Source organism: Piliocolobus tephrosceles, chromosome 20 (genome assembly GCF_002776525.5).
Source record: "Piliocolobus tephrosceles isolate RC106 chromosome 20, ASM277652v3, whole genome shotgun sequence".
NCBI lineage: Eukaryota > Metazoa > Chordata > Mammalia > Primates > Cercopithecidae > Piliocolobus > Piliocolobus tephrosceles.
Genome location: NC_045453.1, coordinates 35,307,926 through 35,333,559, shown reverse-complemented (window position 1 = coordinate 35,333,559; position 25,634 = coordinate 35,307,926). Strand labels below are relative to the sequence as shown.

At 61.2% G+C, this 25,634-nt stretch overlaps 1 protein-coding gene across 1 annotated transcript; it reads right to left on the bottom strand.

Moving 5' to 3' along the window:
- Positions 1 to 2,581: 2,581 nt before the first annotated feature.
- On the bottom strand, positions 2,582 to 8,796 carry MIR1-1HG (MIR1-1 host gene). The gene is given in 4 exon segments (XM_023183247.1): positions 2,582 to 2,746; positions 2,748 to 2,804; positions 8,123 to 8,234; positions 8,714 to 8,796. Coding segments are annotated over 4 exon segments (417 nt in total).
- Positions 8,797 to 25,634: the final 16,838 nt, after the last annotated feature.

Below are 25,634 nucleotides of genomic sequence, written 5' to 3'. Positions count from 1 at the left end.
AGGTGGGTGGATCACCTGAGGCTGGGAGTTCGAGACCAGCCTGGCCAACAATGGTGAACCCTGTGTCTACTAAAAATACACAAATTAGCCAGGTGTAGTGGCCCATGCCTGTAATCCCAGCTACTCGGGAGGCTGAGGCATGAGGATCACTTGAACCTGGGAGGTGGAGGTTCCAGTAAGCTGGGATTACGCCACTGCACCTCAGCCTGGGTGATGGACTGACAGTCTATCTCAAAAATAAAATAAAAAAAAAAATAGGCAAAGCTACATCATAGTATTTAGAGGGGGAAAAAAAAAAACACAAGGAAGTGATTCCTACAAACGAAAGGGCACTGGTTCCTTTTGGGCAGGGGCGAGGCCAGGGAGGCATCTGGAGGAGACGGTGCAAGTCCAGGTTTTGGCATGGAGCTGTTCCACAGGGTAACTAATGAAGCCATGTGTGTGCTTTGAGGGGCACCCTCCATACTTGCGTATTATTTTAAAATAAAACGGTTTTTATAAAATCATCCAGAGTGTGGCTCCTGCCCCAGAGCCGGGGCGCTTAGCACAGGGGCCTCTGGGGCAGGGGTTACAAGCCAAGCACAGCATTTCCACACCCTGGCTGAGATACGGCCTCCTCTCCTCGCTGGCGGGGTGACTTGCGTGTGGCCGCCTGTGCCTCAGTCTCCCCATCTGCAGAGTGGCGAAAACAGCAGGACCTGCCCCTCTGGCTGCTCGGGGAAGGACAGACTTCAGGTGAACTTGGAACCATGCCTGGCTCGCATTGCTGCTGGTTTGTGGAACAAATGGCGCAGGTTTGGGTCTGACCTGTTCCCACATCCCCAGCTCCCAGCACAGTGTTGCTGGGCGCAGACACCCAGCGGGCATCGGTGGCATGGACGTCACTCAACTCGGCCCTGCCAGCATCCTGAGTGCAGCCTGGTCTCTACATTGTTGTAAACAAATGACAATCAAGATGAGCTCAAAAGACAAAGGAAGATGCTCCCTGCACCCCTAGGAGGGCTCTTCTTCACGTTAGGAAGACCTCAAATTCCCACAGTCCCTGCCTTCTCATGGGCCCCGCCTTCTCATGGGCCCCGCCTTCTCATAAGAAGAGCTGTCTTCCCACAGGACCCACCTACCCACAGGCCTCACCTTCTCACAGGCCCCGCCTCCCCACAAGCCCCACCTCCCCACAGGCCCCGCCTTCTCACAGGCCCCGCCTCCCCCACAGACCCCACCTCCCCACAGGCCCCGCCTTCTCATGGGCCCCGCCTTCTCATAGGCCCCGCCTTCTCATAAGAAGAGCTGTCTTCCCACAGGCCCCACCTACCCACAGGCCTCACCTTCTCACAGGCCCCGCCTCCCCCCAAGCCCCCCCCCCCCCCCGGCCCCCCCCTCTCACAGGCCCCAGCCTCCCCCACAGACCCCACCTCCCCACAGGCCCCGCCTTCTCACAGGCCCCACCTCCCGGCAGGCCCTACCCCACTTCCTGTCTACAGGAACGTCCACAGGGTCTCATTGAGGTGCCAGGGCAGAGGGGTGGTGAGGGGCCATGGCTTTGGGGAGGGGAATATAGAGGGAGGGGGGGGGAAGGGGGAAGTACAGGGTTCACCTGGGAAAGCCCAAACAACCCCCCACGTGAGTGCCTCATTCTGAGCTTCGCCGGGAAGCTCCCTCAGCCACCTCCCACCCTTCCCCCTGCCCCACCTCAGGGACCCAACCCTCTCCCTCACTCAGCCTCCCTTGTCTGCCTCAGCTCGCACTCAGCCCCTTCTCCAAACTGCCTGCATCTGCTGCCAGAACCCTCTGTTGGCCCCTAATCCTACTGACGGGCGGTCTCACCTGCTGCAAGGCCTTAGGCATCTGTGCGATTGTGTGGTGGGGGGATGGGAACGTGTGTGCATGTGAGTGTGTGCTCATGTGTGCCTATGTGTGTTGTGCATGTGTGGGTGTGTGCATACGTATGTGTGTGCACAGTGTGTGCCTGTGTGTATGCATGTGTGCTCATATATACATACATGAGTGTCTGCATTGCTTTGTGTATCTGTGAGAAAGTGTGCATACATGTGCATATATGTGTGTGTGGAGGGGTGTGCCTGCATGTCCGTGTGTGGGAATGTGCAGGTAAGTGTATGTGTAAGCATGTGTGCGGGTGTGCATGTGTGTGCCTGTGTGTGCATTGTGTATGTGCACATTGTGTATGTGTGCCTGTGTGAGAATGTGCATGTGCCTCTGTGTGTGTGTTTGCACAAGTGTGCATGTGTGCGCATGTGAGCCTGTGCCCGTGTATGGGGTGTGTATGTGCTTGTGTGTGTTTCCCGTGTGTGTTTCCCCAGCTGTAAGCACTGGGCATTGGACTGAGCCAGAGGGGCACTGACAAGAAGGAGAAGCACATGCCGACGCCACTGACTCTCGGTGGGATGACTGCTGTCATTCTGAAGTCTTTGTCTGACAGTGGAGGGATCTCCTCCAGAACACACTGGGGAGCTGGGGAGGACAAACAAGGTCTGAAACAGAATGAGCAATGCATCTTTATTAAGGGTGGGCCTGGATGCCCGTTCAGGGGCCACTGGTGGCACAGGTGCCAGGTGGAGCCCCTTCAGCCACAGTGGAGGAGGTGTTCCCAGCTGCACAGACTGGCATCACCTCCAGCCCTGGTTAGGACAGATGCACTGAACTTCCCCAACAGCTGTTGTGCTTCACACACTGGAGCACTGTGGGGTTGGGGCTGGGAGAATGTCTCAGCATTGCCAAAGAGAAGAATTGTCTTTCAAATGAGCATTTTCCTTTTCTTAGTGAGTAATGGACATTTCAGGGCTGACCTATAGGAAAGAAACACCCAGGGTGGGAGCCAGGACCAGAATTCAGTCCTAGAGCACCAGCCCCACCCCCCGCACGCTGGGACGAGTGGACACGAAGTGAGGAAGCATGAGACGGAGTGGCCGGGATGGGAGCAGGGTCTCTTTTCTAAGGGCTCGAGATCCTGGACTGAAACACACAAACCCAGGCTGTCGGCCCAGGGGTCCTGGGGAGGGCGTGTGGGTGTTCCCACCGGAGGCAGCAGAGCAGGGATCTGGAATCCTTGGTCCAACACAGATCATTGCTCCTTGTCTTCAAGAGTTTCCAAAGCTTCCAGATCACAGCTTGTTCCTGAAACTTAGGAGGCTGCACTGGCCCTTCTGCCTGGGACCCCACCTCCTGTGCGGTCCCCCTCAGAGGCTTGTCTGCACCCTGCACCCGTTCTCTGGCTTCCTCCACAAATACACCTGGAGGAAGTCCCAGGCCAGGCACACGGGAGCAAGAGGCTGGGAGGGACAACCGCAACAAGCAACCCCACAGCCCAGCGCTCGGAGGCCCGTGTGCCCTGCTGCAGACCAGAGGCTGCCCGGTCAGCAGGACCTGAGGAAGGACAGGGCGCTGGGGTGGGAGATGGTTAGCGCCTGAGCAAGCTGCTGAAGAGAGGGAAGCAGGGACCTGCAGAGGGACGGGAGTCACGGCAGGAGTGGCAGGTGTGGTGGGCATGGAGGGGGCAGCAGGTGTGGTGGGCACAGGAGGTGCGGTGGGTGCAGCAGGTGCGGTGGGTGACCCACAGGAGGCTGCTCAGGGCTTTGCCTCCATCCCATGCTCAGGAGGAAGGAAGTCAGGATGTTTTTGGTGATGCTGCGGGACCACAGGCATGTCAGAGCCAGCAGAATTTGGAGAACGTTGTGCCCAGGGCTCAGCACAGGAGCGTTTATGGACAGCAGTGAGGTTGCTCACGCTGGTCATGGATGGGGCGTTGGCAGTGCATTGACCCCAGGACCTTGGGCAGAAAGGTGGACAGAGCCACTGATGATGCAGGAGGGGGCCCCAGGCACTGCTCTGCAGAAACGGCTGTTTATCAGCCCTGTGGCCGCTGTCTTAGTGTGTGTGGTGGGAGGTGGGATGGGGATAAACTGAGCTACATTCGGGAAAAAAAGACTGGAAGGAAGTGCCTGGCATCTCACCAGGGGCTGCTTGGGGTGATAGAATTTAACTTTCTTTCTGCTTGTTTGTGGTCAACACCACTTTCTCCCAGAACAAGGAGATGCACACACACAGACTACGTTACTTCATCCCTTGACATCTGGGAAACTGCACACACCTCTCACCCTCCACCCAAGGCTGCAGGGAGAGGGGAGATTCCACAGGGACCCACTGCAGCCAACAGGGTCCCAAGTGTGATGGCGGCTGCTAGAGTATAGAGGAGAGAGACCTACTGCTGAGAGGCCAAGAGGCTTCCCGGAAAGAGATGGTCCGCTGAGGGGTAGGGAGCAGAGGGAGGGGACCTGAGCAAGGTGTACATAGGGCAGGTGCGGGGCTGGCAGGCATCAAGGGGACCAGGTTGGTGTGGCTTGTTCATAAGACTCACCAACGCACTCGGTAAAATTTCAGGTTCCCAGGCCCTTGCTCTGGAGGCTCTGACTGGGGTAGGGGTGTGATACGGGGCCTGGAATCTGCATTTCTAATGAGCTCTTGGACTTTTCTTACAGTGATACAGGACCCAGGACCTGCAGATCCTCGGCTGAGGTTGGGATGGGCCAACTCCTGTCACCTTTTGCACCTGGCAGGGAGAGGCTTTCCCACAGCACTGGACCCTCAGACCCATCCTCTCACTCACTGAGCTGGCAATGTCCACTGCTCACTCAGATCCACATTCTCACCCCTCCCAGGGAGATGAAAAGACAGATGGCAGAGCCCCAGGAGACATAAAGCCCCTTCCCCAGCATTGGCTCCCCTTCTGCTGCCCCCTCTCCCCTTGAGCCCCCTAAGGCAAGATGCTGCACGGACCCCCACGCAGCTAAACACACAGCAAAGCATGGAGACCAGGTGCGGGGGCTGCAGGCAGCAGCCCTCCAAACTCAGCGTCCCAAACTCAGCCTGGCCAAGTCCAGCCAAGGGCTGCCCATTCCGGAGTGGAAGACAGCCCTGGGGCAGGCAGGAATGTGTTCCCATCCTGCTCTAGGCTTGCCCAGGGCTGGCTGTGTGACTGTGGTGAGCTCCTCGCCCTCTCTGATGCCCAGGCACTCCGCGGCATGCCCAGCCTGGCAGAGCTGGCTCCTGTGCACCCCAACCCAGGGTTGCTAGGATCCTGGGATCCGAAACTGCGGTCCTCCAGTGGGCTGTGTCCCTGTCCCTGACCCCACTTCCTTGACCCTGGGGAGTAGCCTTGGCTTGGCTGGGCCCTGTTCCCAGTGGACACCTGTTCCAGAGATGGGCACCTGCTGGGGGCGAGTTCAGCCCAAAGCCACGAGGCTGCAGGGGGTGCAGGATGAGACATGAGATAGCCCCACCCCAAACCTGGAGGCTCCAGGCTCTGCCCTGCCCCAGCTGCCTCCTCCTGGTTTTTCTCTCCTGCTGGGCAGGCCGGGGCTGTTCATACTGGTCCCACCACTGTGAACACTAGGGCTGCGCTGGGGCCTCCACCTGTGCACCGACCAAACATGCAGCAAGCAGCTGGGAAGAGCAGTGGCTGCCCTCGGTGCCCCTGTGTCCCGGTCCTGTGCGCACAGTGCCTGCTGCTCATTTATCCTCTTAATCTAGCTGGAGGTGGTGGCTGCAACCAGGGCCCAGTCCCTCTGCCGCCTGCTTTCAGACAGCCCCTGAGAGCTCAGGACACCATTCACCTTTTTAATGACTGGGAGGAAAAAAATCAAAAGACCCATTTAGTGACCTCCGAACATGATACGGTATTCAAATTCCAGCGTCTGCCAATAAAGTTTCACTGGGACACCCAGCCGTGGTCATGCATTGCCTGGGGCTGCTGAGGGTCAGAGCCCATACAGCCCCTCGTGTGCGGCCCGCCAGGCACGGGAGCTGCTTCCAAGTGTGCCCTCGTCTCCACCCACATGTCCTGTCTGTCCACACTGTGCATGGCCTGGTCAGGGGCTGCACTGTGATTTCACCGGACAAGGCCCCATCCTGGGGATGGCAAGGCAGGTGCAGTGGTTTTTACTGGGCACTCCACAAAGATGCCCCAGGTGGGTAGGCCGGGTAACAGCCACAGTGTCCTATAGTCATCTGGAGCTGACGTCCTGACCGCGGTGGAGAACCGGGGATGGTCTCAGCCTCATCTCATTCTTTAATTTACAGGAGAGACGGGAGGCCAGGAGCAGGGAGCCCTGGCTCTCAGCTGGCTGGAATGGAGCCTGCGTGCCCCTCCGTTCCTGCCACCCTCCTCAGTACCCTGAGGCCCTGCCTGGCACGGCAGCTCCCGCACAGCTGTGGGCTTTCTGCAGCTGTGCCACTGCTCTCAGCAGGTGTCAATGCCAGAGGGTCGGGCTGGTGGGGCCATGGGTGGCGAGGAAGGGCCAGGCGGGCAACAGGGAGCAGGCGTCCCTGTTCACAGCTGGCATGGTGACCAACAGGAACCCCAGGCTGCACTGGAAGGGACTCCAATGGCTCCAGCCTTCCCTGGCAAGTGCTGGGTCAACAGCAGACACTGTTCTTGGCGTGATGTTTGCACAAAACTTTCCCACAGGCCCAGGGGTGGTTCCCGGAGTCCTCACCCGGGTGATGTATTTGACACAGGACCTCAAGCTGTTGCACCCCGGCCACCTCCCCAGCCTCCTCCCCACCCTTCAGGTAGGAGGGAAGGTTGGGGGCAGGCTGACCAGGTCCTCAGCTGGGTGGATATCCAAAGTCTCCCCTCCAGGACAGGACCAGGCCTCACCCGATGGACAGATGTCCCTGGCAGGAGACCCCAGTGGAGGACAGTGCCCGGCATCACACAGCTTGGGGTTGGTGGGGTTGGGGTCAGGTCACTCTGAAAGGCACAGCCATACCCAGGCCACCTGGCTGCCCCCTGTGAAGGGCTCAGCAGTGGAAGCCCCTGGAGGCTCCCAGGAGGCGGCGCCTGGATAGGAGCCCCAGCAGGAGCTGACCACTCTGCCCTCCACTCAGAGAGGCTCGAATAAAGGCCAAGGCCACAGCCCTTCAGGAGCAGAGCCCGTGGATCCCACACACTCTGGTTTTCAAACCCCAGCCCCACCCCTGTGCTGAAGACAGGGCTGCCGTCCACTGCCCCAGCCTCCCGGCCTCTCCCACTGCCTGGGGACATAGTGACTCTGTGTGAAGAGGGGTGACACCGTGCCAGGGTTAGGGTTAAGCTGACCCTGAGAATTAGAGGCACTGAGGCTGGGCCGGGTGTGAGGAGGGAGCTGTGACTTCCTGAGCCAGGGCCGGGGGAGCCACTGTCCTCAGACCCGTTCTTCTGCCCGTCCGTCCGTCCATAGGGTGTCTGCCCCTCTGCCCACCACACCCCTTCCCTCTGCTCATCCCTCCCACGGTCCTGACCCTCGGTCTCACCTGCCCTGGGACTGGCAGCTGGTGGCCCCCGAGGGGAGGCCCCGCCTCTGCTACTCTGGGTAGAAGTCAGGGGTCACTCCTGACAGGCCCTGGAACCCTAGGCCTAGAGATGCCCAGCAGAAGCCCCCGTGCCTGCCCAGGCCTCAGGTCTGCTGGTGCCCAGCAGCCTGAGCCCCTTCATGCCAGCCCCTGCCCAGAGAAGGGCACGTGGTCAGGGACCCCCCCAAGCAGGTCCTGGAGGCCGCCCAGCCTGCAGCCCCCCTTGCAGATCTCCGCTCGCTACAGCTGTGCCCGTCGGTAACCCGCCTTCCCTGCACGTAGGCGTCAGTACCTCCCCCCAGAGGGTGGGGAGATGGGGAGCCCCGGGGGCCCCCAGCAACCTTCACAGGCACCTCCCCAGCCACGGGCCATGCCGAGGGGCTCCTGTTTGTGGTCTCCCTGCCAGGCCCAGCACTCCTCAGGCCATCTGGAGAGACGCCACTGGCCCAGGCCTCCCCACTGAGGACACAAACCCCCACAGGTCGCCAGCGGGGCCCTCGGGAGCCTTAGTGTCCAGGCCATTTTAAAGAAAAAATCAAAACAAGTTCCTTGGGAAGAGGACAGGGCAGGGCCAGCCCAGGCCCCCGGCAGGCCCAACCCACAGGGCCCAGCTCCTCAGCCCACATTTTCAAGCAAAGCTCTGGTGTGAGCAACGAACATTGGTTTCATGGTGCCCTGGCAGGGATGAGCAAGCAGGGGCACCACAGCTGGGGGGTCTTGGGCTCTGCACCGAAGTGTCCCGAGGGGCAGGGGCAGCACTCGGGGCTTCGCTTACTTGGAGCTGACCACACGCTGAGCCGGGCTGTCCCTGCACCGCCTGCTGGGTCCTCTCCGTGACTGCGGGACCTGCAGCCGGGCCGCACGGCGCCATCAATGCACAGCTACAGCTGGTTGAAGGGGACCAAATCCATTGGACAGTCGATTTGGTTCCATTTTACCAGCTCTAGCAAAGCATTTGGCTCCCGGATCCGAGGAACAGCGACGTCAGTGAGGAAGGCAGCTCCACCAGGCGGACGTCCCAGCGGAGACGGGGCTTCGCGGCCGGCATCAGGCCCTTACCCCCCGTCCCGGAGGGCCTCCACCCCGAGGAGTTTCCCTCAAGCTCTACGGGGACCGGTGCGAAGGGCCACACGCCCCGACACACACACCTACTCACACACAACTCACCACCCTCTCGCTCTGCCCAGGCTCCCCCATCGGGGACCCACAGGGGTCTGGGGAGGGTCAGAGGTGCCAGGCAGCCTCCACGCTCTGGGATTGGCCCTCAGTGCCCTCTGCCTCCACCGCCCGATTCCTCCACAGCCCTGGCTTCACCAAGTGCTCGCTGCCCCTGGCACTAGCCTCAGCTGTGGGATACAGCCCAGACCATCGGGCCCCGCCCCAGGGGCTCACATCTGTGGGCACAGTGACCTTGAGGGTCACTGCAAACTCCTCCCAGACCACACTCATAGCTAGAGCAGGGGCAGGACAGACCTCCCGGTCGGCCACGGGCCCCGGCTGACCACAGGACAGCCCACCCAGGACACTTTCCCGCCTGGCTTGCCGTGGCCTAGGTGGGACGGGATGGACTCTGACACCACGTGATATCTCTGGGTGGGCAGGACAGGAAGATTCCAGGGACACCCACATTGCATGGTGGTGGGAGGACAGACTGAGGGGGCCTTCACGGCCTGAACCTGGGCCCTACGCCCCAGCCCTGCAGCCTTGCCCGCATCTTGCTGAGGGGCATTTCCCATGCCCAAGGGAACTGTGAGGACGGAGCGTCAGGACGGAGGTCCGAACGTGACACGACCCTCGCCTGGCTCCCGTATCTCCCACTCCTATCACCCGCAGTGACTTGAGAGCAAGTTCCGTTTTATAAAATGAGCCTCCCTGCAGCCCCATCCATCAGGAGCCGTGACAGGTGAGGGAAAGTGTCTCTGGCAGTGCTGGGGATGCGGTGCCCGTGTGTGAGCTTCCCTCCGGGAGCACAGGCCGACCTGGGCAGCACGGGTGGACGCACCTGCTCCTCACCCACCAGGATGGCAGAGTGTGGGCTGCGCACCAGGGCCTGTGCCACCTGCCTGCCCTCTGCACACATGGGGCTGCCCCGCCTGCCTGTCCTCTGGCCTCTCTGACCCCTCCTGACGTTGCAGGAACAGAAGCTCAGGCCCCTCAGGCAACAGGGACGGTCACACAGCACCATGCCCACCCTCCAAGGCCCCGCTGGGAGCGACTGAGCTGGACGATCCCCCACCCCAGCCTCTGCCAGGCCTGCTCTGACTCGTCCATAGCTACCTTCCTTGACTGTCCCTGCCATGGTGCCCTCCAGAAAGATCTGTGCCGTGCAGCAAGGTCGCCTCCCCAAAGTCCCCTGCATATTGGGGTCAGTCTCGCATCCCAAAACAGAGAGGATTCCGGGCCATCAGCCCACACTCTGCAAACCTCTCTCCTCCTTACTCCAGTAGCACAGAGGGTGCAGGGCAGACCCCAAGGCTCCCAGAGCCCGCCCCTCCCTGGCCCTGGAGTGAGGACGGCTCGAAGACCTCGCAGCTGGAACGCACTTATTCATTTACTGCTGTCAATATTCCTAATGGAGCGGAAGATTTGACAAGATCAAGCTGGGGACTTGAGTCCCAGCCACAATTCTTTCCCATCAGGAGCTGGGAGGTCTGGCATTTGCCAATCAACGTAGCAAACAAACTGGTCACCTCACCCAAAAGGCAGCAGAGCACCGGGACAGGCTGCAAAAGCCCCACGGGGAGGCCCCACGGCCTTGGATGAGGTGTCAAGCTTGGCGTCGCAGCCGCCACGGTGGTGGGCGTGAGCTGTGAGCAGACGCCGAGCGGCCAAGTGCCAGGTGCAGCCCTGAGCACCGACAGCCACCGTCTTCTCCCATACACCCCACTGCGCCTCAAGACCTGTCCTGTGCTGCCCGTCAGGAGGATGCGGGGACTCACAGCAGCATCCCCTGCCCCAGGGCCCAGCTCCTCCTCTTCATGCTGCCCCATGAGGTGGCAGCCAGCCTCCAGGTGCACTCACCCCAACATGGCCTGGCTTAGAGAAGTTCCCAGTCGTCCTTTGCCAAGGGAGTGAGCAGCACCTTTGCTTGCAAGTGTGAAGGAAACAGGCGCACAGTTTGTGTTCTTGGGATGTGCTGGAGCTGGGTCCATCCCTCGGGCAGGATGTCGGGGACCCCTGCGGACCCGGGCACCCCCCGTTCTGCTCTGCTCCCTCGGGCAGCAGCTCCCACTCACTGGCAGATTCTCTAGCCCCTTCCCTCTGGACCCTGGGGTCTCACCAGCGTGGGGCGAGGGCTGACAAGGGAGAGGCCTCCGAGTTTCCTCGACTTCCTTGTAAGTATTGTTTTCTTTTCTCTCTAAAAAGGCCAAGAAACCAGCATCCCACAAGCCCCAAAACCTCCCCAAGGGCCCCACCCCATGGCTCAAAGGTCGGGTGCTTCACAGAGCTCACCCCTCCCAGACCCCCGCACCCCACGTTTTCCGGCCTTCCCCAAACTGAGCTGTGCTGCCTCCAGCCTCCCAGCACGGGCTGCCTTCCTGCCAAGACCCACGCAGCCCCTCACCACAGCGACCACCCCTAGCTCCCAGGGCTTCAGACCCCCGGGCCCCGAGGGCTCCAGGGGCCTCCGGGTAGGGGAGGGCCAGCCCTGCCTGGCCTTCTCTGGGGCCAGCTGCCACCGTGGTTTCCTCATCGAATAAGGAGTCCCTGAGTCCCCTCAGTAAAGGCAAGCTTGCCAAGGGAGGGGCAGCTCCTGGCTGGTCCCCTCTGTGTCCCCAGCTAGGTGCCCAGGCCTGGCAGAGAGGCGGCCCAAGCGTTTCTGGTGACTTTACCATTCGCCGGGACAGCAGGACTGGGGATGGAGCCCAGGGCGTGGATTCTCTGGAGAACCCACTTTGGGTCCTTCTGCCTCTCTCTTGACTCCAGTGCTATAGAGAACAGGGCTGCAGCCCCTACCGCTAGTGCGTTATGAACCAAACAATTAAACAGGTTTTAAAACATCTGCTGATGGAGTTGTCCCACACAGGGAAGTACACTCAGCATTTTTAAGCAGCGATGGGCAATCTCTGCCGAAAACACCAGCAGCCCTGTTAAAATCAATAGAAAATTAGATGCCATGAAGATGCAGTACGTGTCCAATTAGTTATAATTGGAGCAAATAGTGATGTAGATAAAGACCTGGTAGGAAGTGTCACTGAGAGCCACGGCTACAGCAGCCTCACCCAGGGATACCCAAAGGGTGAGGCCACGGGGGAGCAGGGGGGCCAGAGCCACGCCTGCCACCTCATCCTGGAAGCCGCTCCTGCCTTTGGTAGGGCCCCAGCCCCTTTGTTGGACCCTAGAGGAGAGGCAGCCCCACAGTCCTGGAAGGTGGAAGGAGGAGCAAGCGTGAAGTGAACCGCCAGGCCCTCCCCTGCAGCCGCAGCCGTCCCCAGGTTGACCTCTGGTGGGGCAGAGGGGGCCCCAGGCACAGAGCACTACACACCTAGCGAGGGGTTCTTGGGGACTTCCATAGCCCCCTGCGCCTCAGGTCTTCCATGTGGGCGTGTGAACGGCCGTGTGTGAGCACCAGCCCTGTGCAACCTGAGTCTTGGTCACGCCATGGCCCGGTCTGAGCTTGGCACAGGGTCCCTGGGCACTTGTCCCTCAAGGGTGGTGAAAACCAACACTCCGTCCTGCTGCACCCACAAGCCCTCGCCCAGGACCTCGGGGAACCGTGGCCACTTTGGGCAGAAACCACACAGGACCCCCAGGGGAAGGTGTCTCTTGCCCCGGCACAGGGGACACTACAACCAGCGTCCTCAGTGAAGATGCGGCACCAAATGACTTCCCCTCAAGGGCAACCAACACCAGGTCACGCCCGCAGCAAAGACGCTGCCCTCAGAGACTGCAGAGCACAGCCCTGCGCCGCCAAAGCCCTACAGAGACTCAGAGACCCAAGGCGAAGGCAAGAGCAGCCCCTCTCCTTCTCCTCCGCAACCCCAGGCACTCACCAGGGGGCAGGACAGGGTGCCCGTCCCCTCCCACCAGGGGAGGACATTGCCAACTCCCATCTGGATGCTTTTTTTGTTTCTTACTATGAAGCTTTTAAAATGTAAATGTCAATAACCTAATATTTCTCCATGCAAAACCATTACCTATTAGCGCTCAGATTCACCACTAAATTAAATTTTAATTCCAGATTTTGGTTAATTATTAAAATAGATAGCAAAGAATTACAGTTAGCCGGGTGTGTGTGGGCAGCCCCCGCGGGGTTTCTGTAGGAGCCTTCGGGGTTCTGTGGGGGGCACTGGCTCGCGCAGGGCAGTCCCCAGAGAGACCCCTAATTAAAAGGCAAAAGGAAACCTTGCACCCCAAAACGGGCTTGTTTCTTATCATCAGCAACGCTGACTCAGCCAAATGCTGAACAAGACCCGCTCAGCCCAAATCCATAACTTTTCTATCTATTCAAAAAAAGAAATATATTATTTCTCAACACTGATAAAAGTTTAATACAGAGTTGCCTGGGTTTTTAATAAACTTGTCAACAAAAGAGCAAGGCAAATTGATGGGGCCCTTCCCAGAGATAAATTTCGCCTCAAATAGACCCACAGAGCAGGGGGCAGGTGGGAGGGAGGCAGGGGCGGGAGGGGACACGTGATTGTTTTGCTGTTCTTTGCAAAAATGGCAAGATAGACTTTTGTGTCTTAGGATCTCAAAGATAGGGCCAGGGTAAAAGCTAGTTTAATTTGAAGAAGGCTGTTGGCTGAGAACACGATCAGAGAGTCCCGAGGTCAAGAGAGAGGGCTTGGCAGCTCGGGGACAAATGAACAGCCACGTGTCCCAGGATAAGGAAAAGCCCCTTGGCACACAGAGTCTGATTGGAGCCCCCTCCTGTGGGTGGGAGCGCACCTGCCCACTGCTCCCACCCACCTGCAGAAACAGATCCCTAAGCCAGGAGCTCAGGAATGGCCACGGATGAAATGACGAGGGCGTCCGTGCGGCCACCGCAGGCCTCAGGACAGCAAGGAAGGCCCCAGCTCCACGTACAAGTGCGTATCGCGCTCTCGATTCTGCCAACGTGTTCTCTGCCCTCCCTCTGGCTCAGTGAGGCCACCCAGCGTGCAGAGACATTGTGAGAAGTGTCCCCATCTGTCCTCAGGCGGGGCGTAGCACCCCATGTCTGAGGAACACAAGATGGGCCTTTCCTGCTCGCATTCAAGGGCGTCAGCTCCACAGGCCTTGGAGGTGTTTGAAATTCCACCATTAGAGAGTCACTTCTTGAGTTAAGGGTGGAGGGAAAGCAGGTTCCCCGGGGAAGGAGCTTGGCAAGCTGGTGCTCGGGGCTCCAAGGCCTCTGGAGTGTGTTGCTACAGCTGATGTGGGAGGAGGGCTGGGACAGGTGAGGAGGTACCCGAGGGAGGGGCAACAGGGGCCCCAGCGACAGCCTCGCCTGCTGCAGGCCTGAGCCCGAGGCCAAGGAACCAAGCAGCTGCCTGCACCCATTCCCAGGGTGGGGATTCTTATCCCTCTTCACTCTTGATGGGCAAAGGCCCCACCACGCCCTGGGGAAGGAGCAACAGAAGGTAGCTGGGTCCCTCCTGGACTTGATGCCCTCCAAGGGGGCAGGTGAGGAGGGGGAGACAGAGGCCGAGCCCAAGAGCCCAGAGCCTCACCCGGCGGCCTCTGTCCCGCTACAGCTGCTGGCCTCAGGCACTTCGGTGGTGGGCGGGGTCGGGGGCACTCCTAGAGCTCCGGCAGAGTCATCCGAGTTCAGCCTGTCCATGGGACAGCTGAGAACGCGGACTATTTATACTGGCGTGGTGGGCAGGCGGGCAGCTGGGGAGACACATGCAGCCCCGGAGCCATATCTGGGCATGAGAGAGGGCACCGGCTTGCCAGGATGACAAGGGCCACACGGTGCAACTGTCCTGGGCGTCCTTCAACCTCAAAACGTCCTCACGGGGCCCCCCGGGACGGGTTCCAGGGACAGCTGCCTTCTACTCCCTCTCCTGCCACTGTTAAAAATATTCTGGGTCATTGTCCCAGTCATCCCAGAAATCGCCCTCCATGCACGCCCATGCAAGCGCACACACACACACACACGCACCTGCCTCCAGTCCCAGCCAAGGAGTCGACCCTGTGAGGAGTGGACCCCAGCCTCCCACCACCAGGGCTTCTGGGTGACCCCCTCCTGGCCAGGGAGCAGCCAGTGACCTCTGCACCCAGCACTCCTGAAACAGAGCTCTCTCTCTCCCCCATGATCTCTCCCTGGGGTGGACACAGGAGGCCTGAGAGGCCCCCCCCCAGCATCTCTGTCCTTCAGATCACACACTTGCACCCCATGGGGGCAGCCCGCCTGGTGCAGGGAGCAGACCTGGCCTGAGGCTGAGTGGTGCCTCTGAAACCAGGGTGAATCGGTCGAGCTCACAGCACCTTTGCAGTGACCGCGGTGTGGGAACCTCAGCCCCGTGTCCCTCTGTCTAAGGGACCGGCGGTGGAGCTGTCAGAGGTGGCCCTCTGATCCCTGCCCTTGAGACGCGCAGCCCTGCATGCTGCCTGCGGTGCTCTGCAGCGTCCTGGGCGGCAGCTCTGCAGCAGCCTGCCCTGCTCCTCTGCTGCAGTCACCGCCCCTCCCCACTCAGCAGGACGGGCTTCCAGGGGTCAGAGCTGGCTGGGGACTCTGAGCACTAAAAGCAGAGTCCTCCCCAAAGGCACAGTCCTCCCTGGGCACCCAGGGGCCTCCGGAGAGGGCCCTCCCCGCCCCAAGCTCTGGCCAGCTGGGCCTTGGACCTCAGGAAGGAGCGGACAGCACGAGGCTCTGGGAGCTGCTAACGCTGTCGCGGGTGCCTTCCCTTCCCAAAAGCCATGCCCACCTCTTCCTGGGTGTGATGCCTCCAGTTCACAGGGACAGAGGCTGCTGGTTGGCCAAGGACAGTGGGCAAGGCCAGGGCCCCTCACAAAGCCCTGTGCTCCTGTCCAAGAGCCTCCCTTGCCGGGGCCCAAGCCCAGCCACCCCGAGGTCAGTGTCCTGCCCAGAGGCATCAAAAGCGGGAGCAGGACTGCAGAGAGCACGGGAGGCCTCTGCAATAGGACGTGCATGGCGGGGCTGAGTCAGCACAAAGCCTCTCAGATTGCTGGGTTACCCTTTATGTGAAGGTGGCAGCAACTCACGCGATCGCATCGCCCCGTCCACCTCCGGCCATCCCAGCCCGGAAACCCTCCAGGCCAGCACTGCTCAGCCACACCCTGGTCCTGAAGATGGCTCGGGCCACTCAGGTTCTCTCAGTTTTACTTTAGAGCATTTTTGGTGTAAAATTTGCAATTCGAGCGATGTTCATTTTGATTGACTCCGGCTGCGGCAGCTAAAATACCTGTCCTGTGGGTCAATCTAATCATGCTTAATAGCAGTTTATTCTTCGATGCAATGTTTCTCATGTGAGCCCGACAGTTTCACAGAGGGCCGACGCACCTCTCGCAAATGCTCTCACCAGCCCCTGTGCCCGCTTTGAATGCTTGTGCAATAAAATGCTTTATTGCACTTGATGAATGCACTAGTACCAGAATCACCGGTGACTCCCTCTTTAGAAGGGGGTGCCACCATGTCCTTGGCCACCTGGCTGCAGAAATGCAAGATCACTCATCGCGACACATGCGTGCAGGCAGCAGCGGGGCTGTCCCTTCCCAAAGGCCATCCTTCTCCTTCACACAAGCGCTAGGACCCAGAGCTGGTCCCACTCACAGGTGGAAACAGCACCTGGAGCGTGGCTGGTTTTTGTGAGCCGTAGGATAGAAAAATGTAACTAATTTGGTTTGCTGAATTTATGGGCTCCACAATTTCTGCAGCGACTGTTTTCACCAGCAGGAGCCTGGCCCACCCTCTAATCACTGTGGGGCAGTTTCCAGAGTGTTCTGGGAAACCCAGGAGCCTACACCTGGTGCTACCTGCTTCAGAGAGTGAGACACAGGCACTGTCCTCCTCCTCATGGCCACCTGGATTCCCACCTGGATTCCCAAGCTGGCAGGCAAGTCCCAACGGGGTGGGTGTCCCGTGTCCAGCCCCCTCAGCCCAGTCCAGGCTCCTTTCCCTCTGAGAGTCCCGGCCCCCGTGGTAGCGTGCCTAAGTGGTCTCAGGAGAGTCCCTGTGGGCAAGACATAGCCAGTGAGGGTCCGTGCCCCTACCCTGCCCACTCTCCCCTCCTTCAACTGGACGGGCACAAAGACCCCCACAGACGAAAGTGCCAGCATGCCCATGTTCCATGCCAGTTTGGGGCTCCCTTCCTGGCTGCTGCCCAGGAGCCAAACTTTGGAGATTCACGTGTGGGAGACTCCAGCCCCGGGTCCCAGTGTCTCTAGGAAAGCAGCAGGATCCCTGGGGAGCACCGTCACGCCACACGTGCCGGGGAGCAGGGCTCGGGCTGCCAGGGGCGGTGCCGTGCAATGCTCATTTTTAATTCAGCGGATCAGAGACTGGAGGTGATTTACAGCCGAGCAGGCCGCAGCTCTCTCCCTGTGAACTCTCTAGTTTTACTGCTCAGTCAAACCTAATTCCAAAACACTAATGCTTTTATTTAAACACCACATCCTGCAATAAAGCTTTAATGCACGACAGCCGCATCTAGGGGAAGAGAACGGTGTGTCTGTGGCCACCGGCAACCTCGGTGGCCACACACCCGGCTACTTCCCTCCCTGTGGCCGGAGCTGGAAGCAGGCAGGGAAGAGATGACGTCAGCGGATGCTGGGCACTGACCCTCTGCGTCCAGAGGCTGAGAGGAGGCTGTGCCCAAGGTCAACACCCGCTCCCTTCTTGCTACACCAGATGGGGCCGAGGCTGGGAGAACGAAGCTTCCAGAAGGAAGACTTGAAGGCCAGGAGCCCTGACTGTCAGGCCCTCCCCTCCAATCAACTGGAGGCTCTCTGCGGGGTGGGAGCCTCCTGAAAGCTCAGAATGGCCCCCAATCCCTTTACTCAGCACTCCCTGTGCTGACCCCAGCTGCTCAGGTGATCTGGCTGCCCCCAGACCCAAGGCCTCGAGCTGCTGCAGGAGGGGGCTGCCTGCCGTCCCTTCCCGCCCCATTCCTGCCGGAGGCCAGGGTGCGGGATATAGGGTGCAGCGGCACCTGCTGTGGCCGGAGCAGTGCCAAGGCAGGAGGACATACACTCTGGAAATTAATCCTGAGGCCTGTGGGGGGGTGGGGGTGCGCAGGCAGGGACCTGGCCTCATCCCAGGTGGCAAACGCCTCCAATCTGAGACTCAGAAATGAAGCCGGGCAAACGCCCCTCACACAGTGGCCCAACTCCTGCCTACGACCCTGCTACCAAGGAGAGGATGGGAACCCGCTACCCACCCTCTCCTTGAAGGACCAGCACTGGGGAAAGGGGTTTCACGGACGGATCCTGACCTGTCCTCATCCCCTGGGCCCCAGGATATCCTCCCAGTCCTTTCTTGGGTCGGGACTGGGATGGCAGCAGAGCAGGTGGCTCTCAGGCCCCCGACGGGCGGTGCAAGGTGCCCTGGGCCACACACTGCTTTCTGCCAAAGCCTCACCTGCATTCACAGCAAAACATGCCTCAGCTTGGATTCGGCGGAACAGAGAGCTGAACCGGGGCTTTGGCGGGGGTACAGGTGGGGGCGGCATGAGCCGGAGACATTTGGCAAAATCAAATGGCTCCCAGGCCCCTGGGGTGGGCTGTGGGTTCAGAGCTACACAGACTCAGCTCCTCTGACCTTGTTCCAGGTACCTTCAGCAGAGGAGTGGGGCCTAAGGGCAGTGGTGGCCCTGACCCTGCCTGCATCCCCAGCATCTCCTCGTGCAGGCTGCGCCTTCCTTGGAGGCTACATGCCTCCAAGTTCCTCTGCCTTGCCCTGCGGCCAGGAGGGCTGGATGCAGGCACAAGAGGTGCCTTCTCTCCACAGCCTCTCCCCTGTGCTACCCAGCCCCTCCCTCCTTCCTGCATCCAGCCACCTGCCCTCTTCCAAACTTGCTCTTGTCTTGTGCCTCTGAGCAGTTTCTGCCCTGGCCACAAGCGGCCCTTTCTGCTGGCTGATGGCCTCTTCCAGGGCGGCCATCAGTGGAGCCCCCAGAGCCTCCGCCATCACTCTGTGCTCTCCAGCCAAGGCCCCGACCCCCCAGGCCTCACCAGCCCCACGTCGGACCCCATGCCTGCTGGAGGCCGCCTCCCCTCTGCCGCAGTCAGCAAGCTGAATATTTAATGTCTGGTGAGCATTTCCACCTGCTGACACAGGCGAAGTGACAGAACAATGCTGGCGGGGACATGACCGTCCACCAACGCCCAGGCAGCCTGCCGCCCCGGGCTCACTCCCGCCACAGCCGCCTGGCTGGCTGTCGGCCCCAGCGGCCCCCGTGGCGTGGAGTGCCCCTCAGTGCGGCGAGAGAGTTCCCGGCCTGAGATACATACTTCTTTACATTCCATAGCTTAGCAGGTCCATATGGGCATATAAAGAAGTATGTTTCCCAAGCAGGCAGTCAGTATGTAGTTCCAAGACCTCGGGACGCCGCCCCGGTAGAAGCTGACCCCACTGCCGTGTAGAGAAGGCAGCTCAGAGGCAGTGGAGCTTCCTCCCCGGCATCCAGGGCTGGAGCCCTCTGTGTGGGCAGGACGGGCTTCCTGCCCCTGCTGCCGGGGGTCCAGCCACCCCCAGGGGCCCAGGGCTCCCTGCTCCCTTCTGACCTCGGCGCCCCTCCATCCCTGAATCCGCCTCTCTCTCTGTCTCACACACTCACACGATCCAGAAAGGCGGAAGTGGACAGCGAGCCCCAGAAAGTCTCGAGCACCTGTCCCTGGCCCCAGCAGTAGCTCGGTTTTGCATCCATGGAAGAAACAGGCTGCCCCTCCACCCTCACCCCAGAGCAGAGAGGCACCATCCATGTCCCAAACTTTCAAAGCCAGCACTTTCCTGTCCCTCTGGGCCCCCTTGTCCCAGCCAGGCCCAGAGAGGGGGCACCCGCCCAGCACCCCACTCACAGGACCAGCCTCTTCCTTCTCTGGGAGCTGGACAACTCCTTGCTCCTGAGGCCCGACGAGGGACTACAAACCAGAGACCCGAGAGGTGCCCTGGGGGCTTACCTGGGCAGCTGACGGTTTCCTGGGCAGGTCCCTGGTGAAGGCTGCCTCCCGGGACCCTTGTTCCTGAGGGAGGGCTCAGTACCTCTCTCTGAAGATGTGAGCGAGAAGGACGATGCTTGGAGGATTCCAGGTTCCCAGAGAGTGGCCGGGATCTCCTGAGAGGCCGTCCACTAGGGGTGCAACTCCCTAGGCGCCTCAGCCTGGCCACAGCAGACACCCAGTGGGTGAGGGAGCGTCTCTCCCCCGGTTCTCTCCCTCCTTCTTTTGCTCTTCTTCACCCTCTCCCCTGCCCCCGCCTCGCAGCGTCACCACCCTGAACCGCCGCGCAGTGCGGCCCACCTGAAGCGGCAGCTGCGCAGAGCCAGCAGCTCACACGGGCACCGGGGGTCAGCAGCCACCGTCACCTGCCCAGCACCACTGCTGTGGCACCCCCGGGAGGCTGGTCCCACACCTGGCTCTTTGTGGCCGGCCGCCCAGCCTCCACCAGCCCCTACCAGCCCCTGATCAATACCAATTTACAGTCAAATGCGGGGGGCCGCCTTCCTGTTAATGAATTTCCCGGTGCTCACCAGCTCCTAATGAGCCTGTTAAAGAGGGTTTAAGTAAACTTAGCAAGTGGCAAACTAAGCACTTTGGAATACTTAATTGTATCGATATGTTTTTCATTGCGTTTAAAAATGTCCCTGAGTGGGAAGCAGAGGCTCCCTCCTTCCCTGCCAACTTCTATGACCAGCTGTGAAGCCAGAGTGAAAAATGTGGAGGAAGAACCTGAAGGAGACCAATGGGACCTCAAGGTTAGGCCCTCGCCAGCAGGAAGGGAAGCCACCCCTAACCTGCTGGGAGCAGGGAGAGGAGGAGAAGGAGGAGGAGGAGGAGGAAGAAGAGGCCTGCAGGGTTTGGAGGCCTCGCAGTGGCCCAGGGTGAGCCTGGCACAGGAGGTGGTGAGAGGTGGAAAGAAGGCTTTGCAGGTGCCTGGTGGGGATGGGGGCCAGGGAGGCGCCAGTGGGGGGTGCAGGCCGGGCACAGACACAGGGGGCTTGCTGAGTGGCAGGGCCCAGCTGGGCCCTGGCCCCTGTCCTGGCACTGACCCTGGCGTGGGTTGGGACAGCAGCTCCGGGACATGAAAGGACCTCCCATTGTCCTCGTCAGGAAGAGAGGCCCAGCATGACTGTTGCTCCCCCAGGCAGCCCGTCCCTGCGAGGGGACAGCCCTGAGCGAATTGGTTCTCTTCTACCACCCAGGGCAGGGCAACGTCTCCGCAGAGCCTGCGGTGGTGCAGAGGCCACTGAGCATGCTGTGGCTGTGGGTCTGCAGCCAGGCATGGCTGGGTTGGAGTTTCACATGGGGGGGGGGGGGGGGGGGGGGGGGGGGTTGTGCTTAAGGCTCTGGCATCCCCTCTACAGAGGAAAGAGTAAATGGCAGAAAGAAGCAGAAGCTGATGTCCCATTTCCATGTGGCTGCTGTGATTTATCATTTTCACATAGCCAAGGATACAAAAAGGGCAGCCTGAGCTTCAACCTCGGGGGCACCCGGGTTCCACCGCTCATCTGTGCCCTCCCAAGGCCTCCGCAATAACTGGGCTCAGAGTCCAGGGAAGAGGCCTCCTCAACATCCCCAGCTCCCTGGCACACGAGCCCTCAGAGCCTGGGACACTCCTGCAGCCTGGCTCAAGCCCTCCCCACCGCTGAGGCATTCATTGGGATGGGGTCTGGGGGTCAAGGGGAAAGTTGGGAGTCCCAAAGGGCAGGAGAGTCACCCCAGATCCAGCCAGAGCCCACAGGACTTCTGCCCACTCACAACTGAATTGTAGTCACTTTTCAAAAAGTTTCCCATCCGAATAGAAAAAGAGCACCCAGCCACCTCCAGGCAGACCCCACCGTGAACCGAGCTGGCTCCTGGTGCCCGGGGCCTCGTCCCGGGCTCTTCAGAGGTGAATACCACCCGGCCCCCAGCATCAGCCCCACGGGAGGCCACGCGGAAGTCAAGCTCCCCAGCAGGGACCTGCACAGACACAGACCACCAGGGCTGCTCTCCCCAAAGCCCCCCTAGTCTCCGCCCACGTGTGCCCCCTCCCCCCGCCGCCCTGCCCCTGTAAACGCCTCCTGACCCTGACGTGGCTGGGCGAGCTGCAGAAGTGCCGAGTCCGACCAGGGGCAGCCTCGCCCGCCGCTCAGCTCAGGAATCCCTGCCCCCCACCAGCACCTCAGTGGGGGGTACCGCAAGTTCAAGGTAAGTTTAGCCCCATGCCCGGCTGCCGGGGCTTTGTTGCAAAGCGGCAGGGGAATCGCGCCCCCACCCAGCCCCCGTGCCATCCACTGCCCGCGTGGGGGGTGGCTGCTTTCTTGCAAAATGCCCGCAAGTCAAAGTTCCTGCCTCCCAGCTGGACGCGCCCTCCGGCCCTGCCGGCTGCTGGCTCTGCAGTTTTCCAAATGTGGATGATGCCGCGAGCCAAGAGCCAAGAGAAAACTCCCCGGCACCCCCGCCGGCGCCGCACGGCGCTGGCACCCACACGGCGCCGGCACCCGCAGCACCCACCTCGCCGGCAGGCACACCCCCACCGCGGCGCCCGGCAAGTTTGCAGGGGCCGTCCCGGCGGCCCAGCGGTGGCGATGGGCTGAGCAGGACTCACCGCGGAGCCCAGGGCACCCCGGGGCCGGGCTGGTGACAGCGGCAGCGGCGGCCGGCGCAGGGTCGCGGCTCCCTAGGAGATGCTGCAGCGGCGGCAGCACCAGCCACCTCCTCCGGGAGCCAATCCCGAATGCAGGGGTGGGGGCCGGAGCTCGATGCGTCCGCACTTGGGGGTGGGGGGGCAGAGAGAGAAAGAAGACACCAGGCACCCCCTCTCCACACCCCTGCCCTTCCCCCAGCCCTCCTGCAGCAGAGCAGACTTAGCGGAGGGAGATCTTGGGAGAGAGAGAGAGAGAGGAGGCGCTGGTGCAGAGTTAGGGAGAGGCGGCCGAGCTGCACACCTTGAGTCCTGGCCTCCTCCGCAGGGAGCCCCTGCACCCCAGCGGGGTCAGCACAAGGTAGAGAAGGTAGAGGTCAGGGTGGAACAAAAGGGAAGGTCCCGCGGGTGTGCACGCTCTCGCAGGCACACAGCCGGCTCGCCTAGACACAGGGGCGGGGGAGGGGAGGGGAGGGGAGGGCCTGACCTGAGAGGCCAGAGCGGGCGTGGGGGCCCCCCTCGGGTCAGGAGCCGGCCTCACCTTTGCAGTTCTTATATACCCGGCCAAGCATCCCAAACACGCGGCCCTGGCCAAGTGGCCCCCTCGGGCTGCGCTCCCTGACCATATTTAGTCAAGCAGGGGAAAAAATAGCCTGTCAGCTGGGCCGCGGCTGGCCTGGCCACCGGGAACAGGGTGGGGGCACCCACGCCATTGACGGCGGGTCCCGCGCCCAGGCTGCTGTCCTGCCCCTCCCGGCCCCTCCCTGACAGGCCTCCCACCGGCTGTCCCTGCCCGAGATCCCCCCCGCTATTTTTAGCCCAGCTAGTACAGAGGCGCCTCCTCAGTAGCTGGGCAGCAGCCTCCATGCCACGCCAGCCGGCTCCTAGGGTGCCGTGGGGAGACCCGGGCATCTCCCAGGGTGCAGGGCCAGGGGTTGGGAGGGCAGGAGGCTATATCCTCCTTCGCTGTTCTGAGCCTCCAGTGGGCTGAGCCCACCACCCAGGCCATCCAGGAGGGGGTGGCCCCCTCCACAGTCCCGTCAGCTCTGCCCTTTTGCCTAGAATTGGGGCCAGGATCAGGTGGTGATGGAGCCACCTGGGTTTCCGGAGACTCTTAACCAACCCAAGTCATGACAAATGCCAGTCACCTTGGACAGAGGCGAGGCCAACCTGCTTGCCACCCCCAGCAGGGCCCTGCCACCAAGGGTGTGTGATGGGGAGACCCCAATCCCCAGTGCTGGTCGGGCTCAGGAGCTCCCCCTTCCGGGATTTCACGCCTGAATTATGTAACAGACGAGGGCCTGGGACGGGGCCTGACGGGGATCTGTCCTTGCAGGGCCTGGACTCAGAGACCTGAGGCCGGAACTGGCAGACTGTCCTCACAGGCTGTGTGACGCCGGCTGGTCGTCCCATCTCTCCGGGGCCTCCCAAGACTAGGGACCAGGACACGGAAGGACAGTGGACCACAGTGGTCAGGGGACCCGCCTGTTGGAGGCAGGTGCAGGCCCATGTGGTGGGGACAATGAGCTTTGCTATTTGCAAGTCCTGTCCAGAGCATAGATCCTCCTGTTCAGAAACCACCTCATTAATGTCCCCAGTGCCTCCCGGACTTAGGAAGGCATCCCCTTGCGGTTCCGGCCAGTCAGGGTCACAGGGCTGGGGATCCCATGCTGCTTAGAACAGGTTCAGCTGCAACTAATCCCAGGGGACCCTGTGAGGACCCTGCATACCCTCCAGGCTGGCCCACAGGAGTGAGGTGGGTCTCTCCTCCAGGTTCACCTCCTGGGCTCATGGCCCCTTCCCCACTTCCCAAGGCCAGCTCTGCAGAGTCATGGGGAGAAGCCGGAGCCCCAGCCACACTCGCCACACACACCAACACCCACTCTGGTGTCCTCCGGCCAGCGACAGCGAGGGACACAGGGGCGCCCCCTGCACCTGCCCAGTCCAGAGGCTTCTTGGGTGATGATAGGCCCTGCTCCCGGCCCTGCATGTCCCACTGAAGACCCCACGTCTCACCATAAAGGAGGCCAGGAGGTTTTAAGCTTCTACCAGGTCCAAGCACTTTTCTGGAAACTAAATAGCCACTCGGCTTCCCACTGGCAGCTGAAGTGCATGGTGTGAGGGGCGGTGTCCGAACTCCCCCTGCAAGGCTCCTCCCCTGCACCCCACTTCCTCCGGCCTACCATCTCCAGGCAGAGTTGAGGGGGCAGGCCAGGCCTGCAGCTGGGGTCAGGGGTATAGACAGCCACAGCGGGGGAGGTGGGGAGCAGTCTGCGGCCTGTGCAGGCGGCTCTGTAAAGGATTCGGGTGCTCCGCGGTGGTGAGAGAGCGGGTGTGCAGTGGACGTGGCCATCAATCACCCTCCTCACAGCAGCCCCACACCCAAGGAGCAGGGCATGGGCCCAGGGCCATCTCTTCCCAGGAAAAGGGCTGCTGTGGGTGGCCAGACCCCGACGGTCCCCAGGGTCCATAGGACAGAGTCAGAAGACAGAGCAGTTCCTTCGTTTACCCACAGCACCAGCCTCACAGTAACAGCCGGCACACAGCACTTAGGCTGCCTGGTGTTCCAGAAGCTTCTGCGGGGGCTATGCGGGGACTATGCTGCGCTCAAGGCACCCATAAGAGGAGGGCATTTTGCTGTCCCCACTTTACCGAGAAGGAACTGGGGCTTGGGGTGGGTGCTCACTAGCCCAAGGTCCCACACCCAGCATCGATTGGAGCTGGGTGTGTTCCGGCCAGTCTGGTCCCCACCTTGTCCCAGAGCTGCCCTTGCCAGGACCCAGGGCCGTGCTGCCCGAGGCCCACTCCACCATGGTTTGAAAGGGAGACCGCAGCAGGTGGGAGAGGCAGGAGGGAGGGGAGAGGGGAGAGAAGGGGGAGACGAGAGGGGAGAGAGGCCTAGGCCCCCCAGACCTTCCCCTTGGTGTCCACAGGTGGTTTAAGGCATGAATGAATGAAGGAGCAAGCAGTAAACCCCGACAGCAAGGCCGCCGCAGCCCTCACCTGACTGGGACGTCTGAGCAAGGACCCAAGCAGGGGATGAGCAGGCTTACCCCGTCGCCGGGCTGACCATGAGGCCCCATCCGGTGGAACGCGCCATGACAGCGAATGCCCTGCCCCATCCCACGCGGCTCCCGCTGGCCACGGGTGGCTGCCTAACTCTCAGAAACGGGGCTGGTGCCCTGCAGACCTGGATGTTTTACTCAGTGCAGCTTTGATTTGTGTCAGCTTCAGAAGGCTCACGTAGCTGGGGCTGTATCAGTCAGCAGGGGAGAGAGAAAATGCACAGCCCAGGGAATGTGGAGACAGGCCCAGCCCTGGGCACGGGGGCCGGAAGGAGCAACTGGGGAGCAGGGGGCAGGGCCTGGGGCGGCCTTGCAGGTCAGAGGTCAGGGAAGGCCTGAGTGGGGGTGAATGAACAGGTCCGCCAGTGATATCGGAGGGGCAGGGGGGAAGGGTCCCGGAATAGCACAGCGGGCAGTGTGCACAGGGACACAGAGGCCCAGAGGCGGGAAGGGGGGCCTGGTGTGTCCAGCAGGCAGAGCTGCTGGAA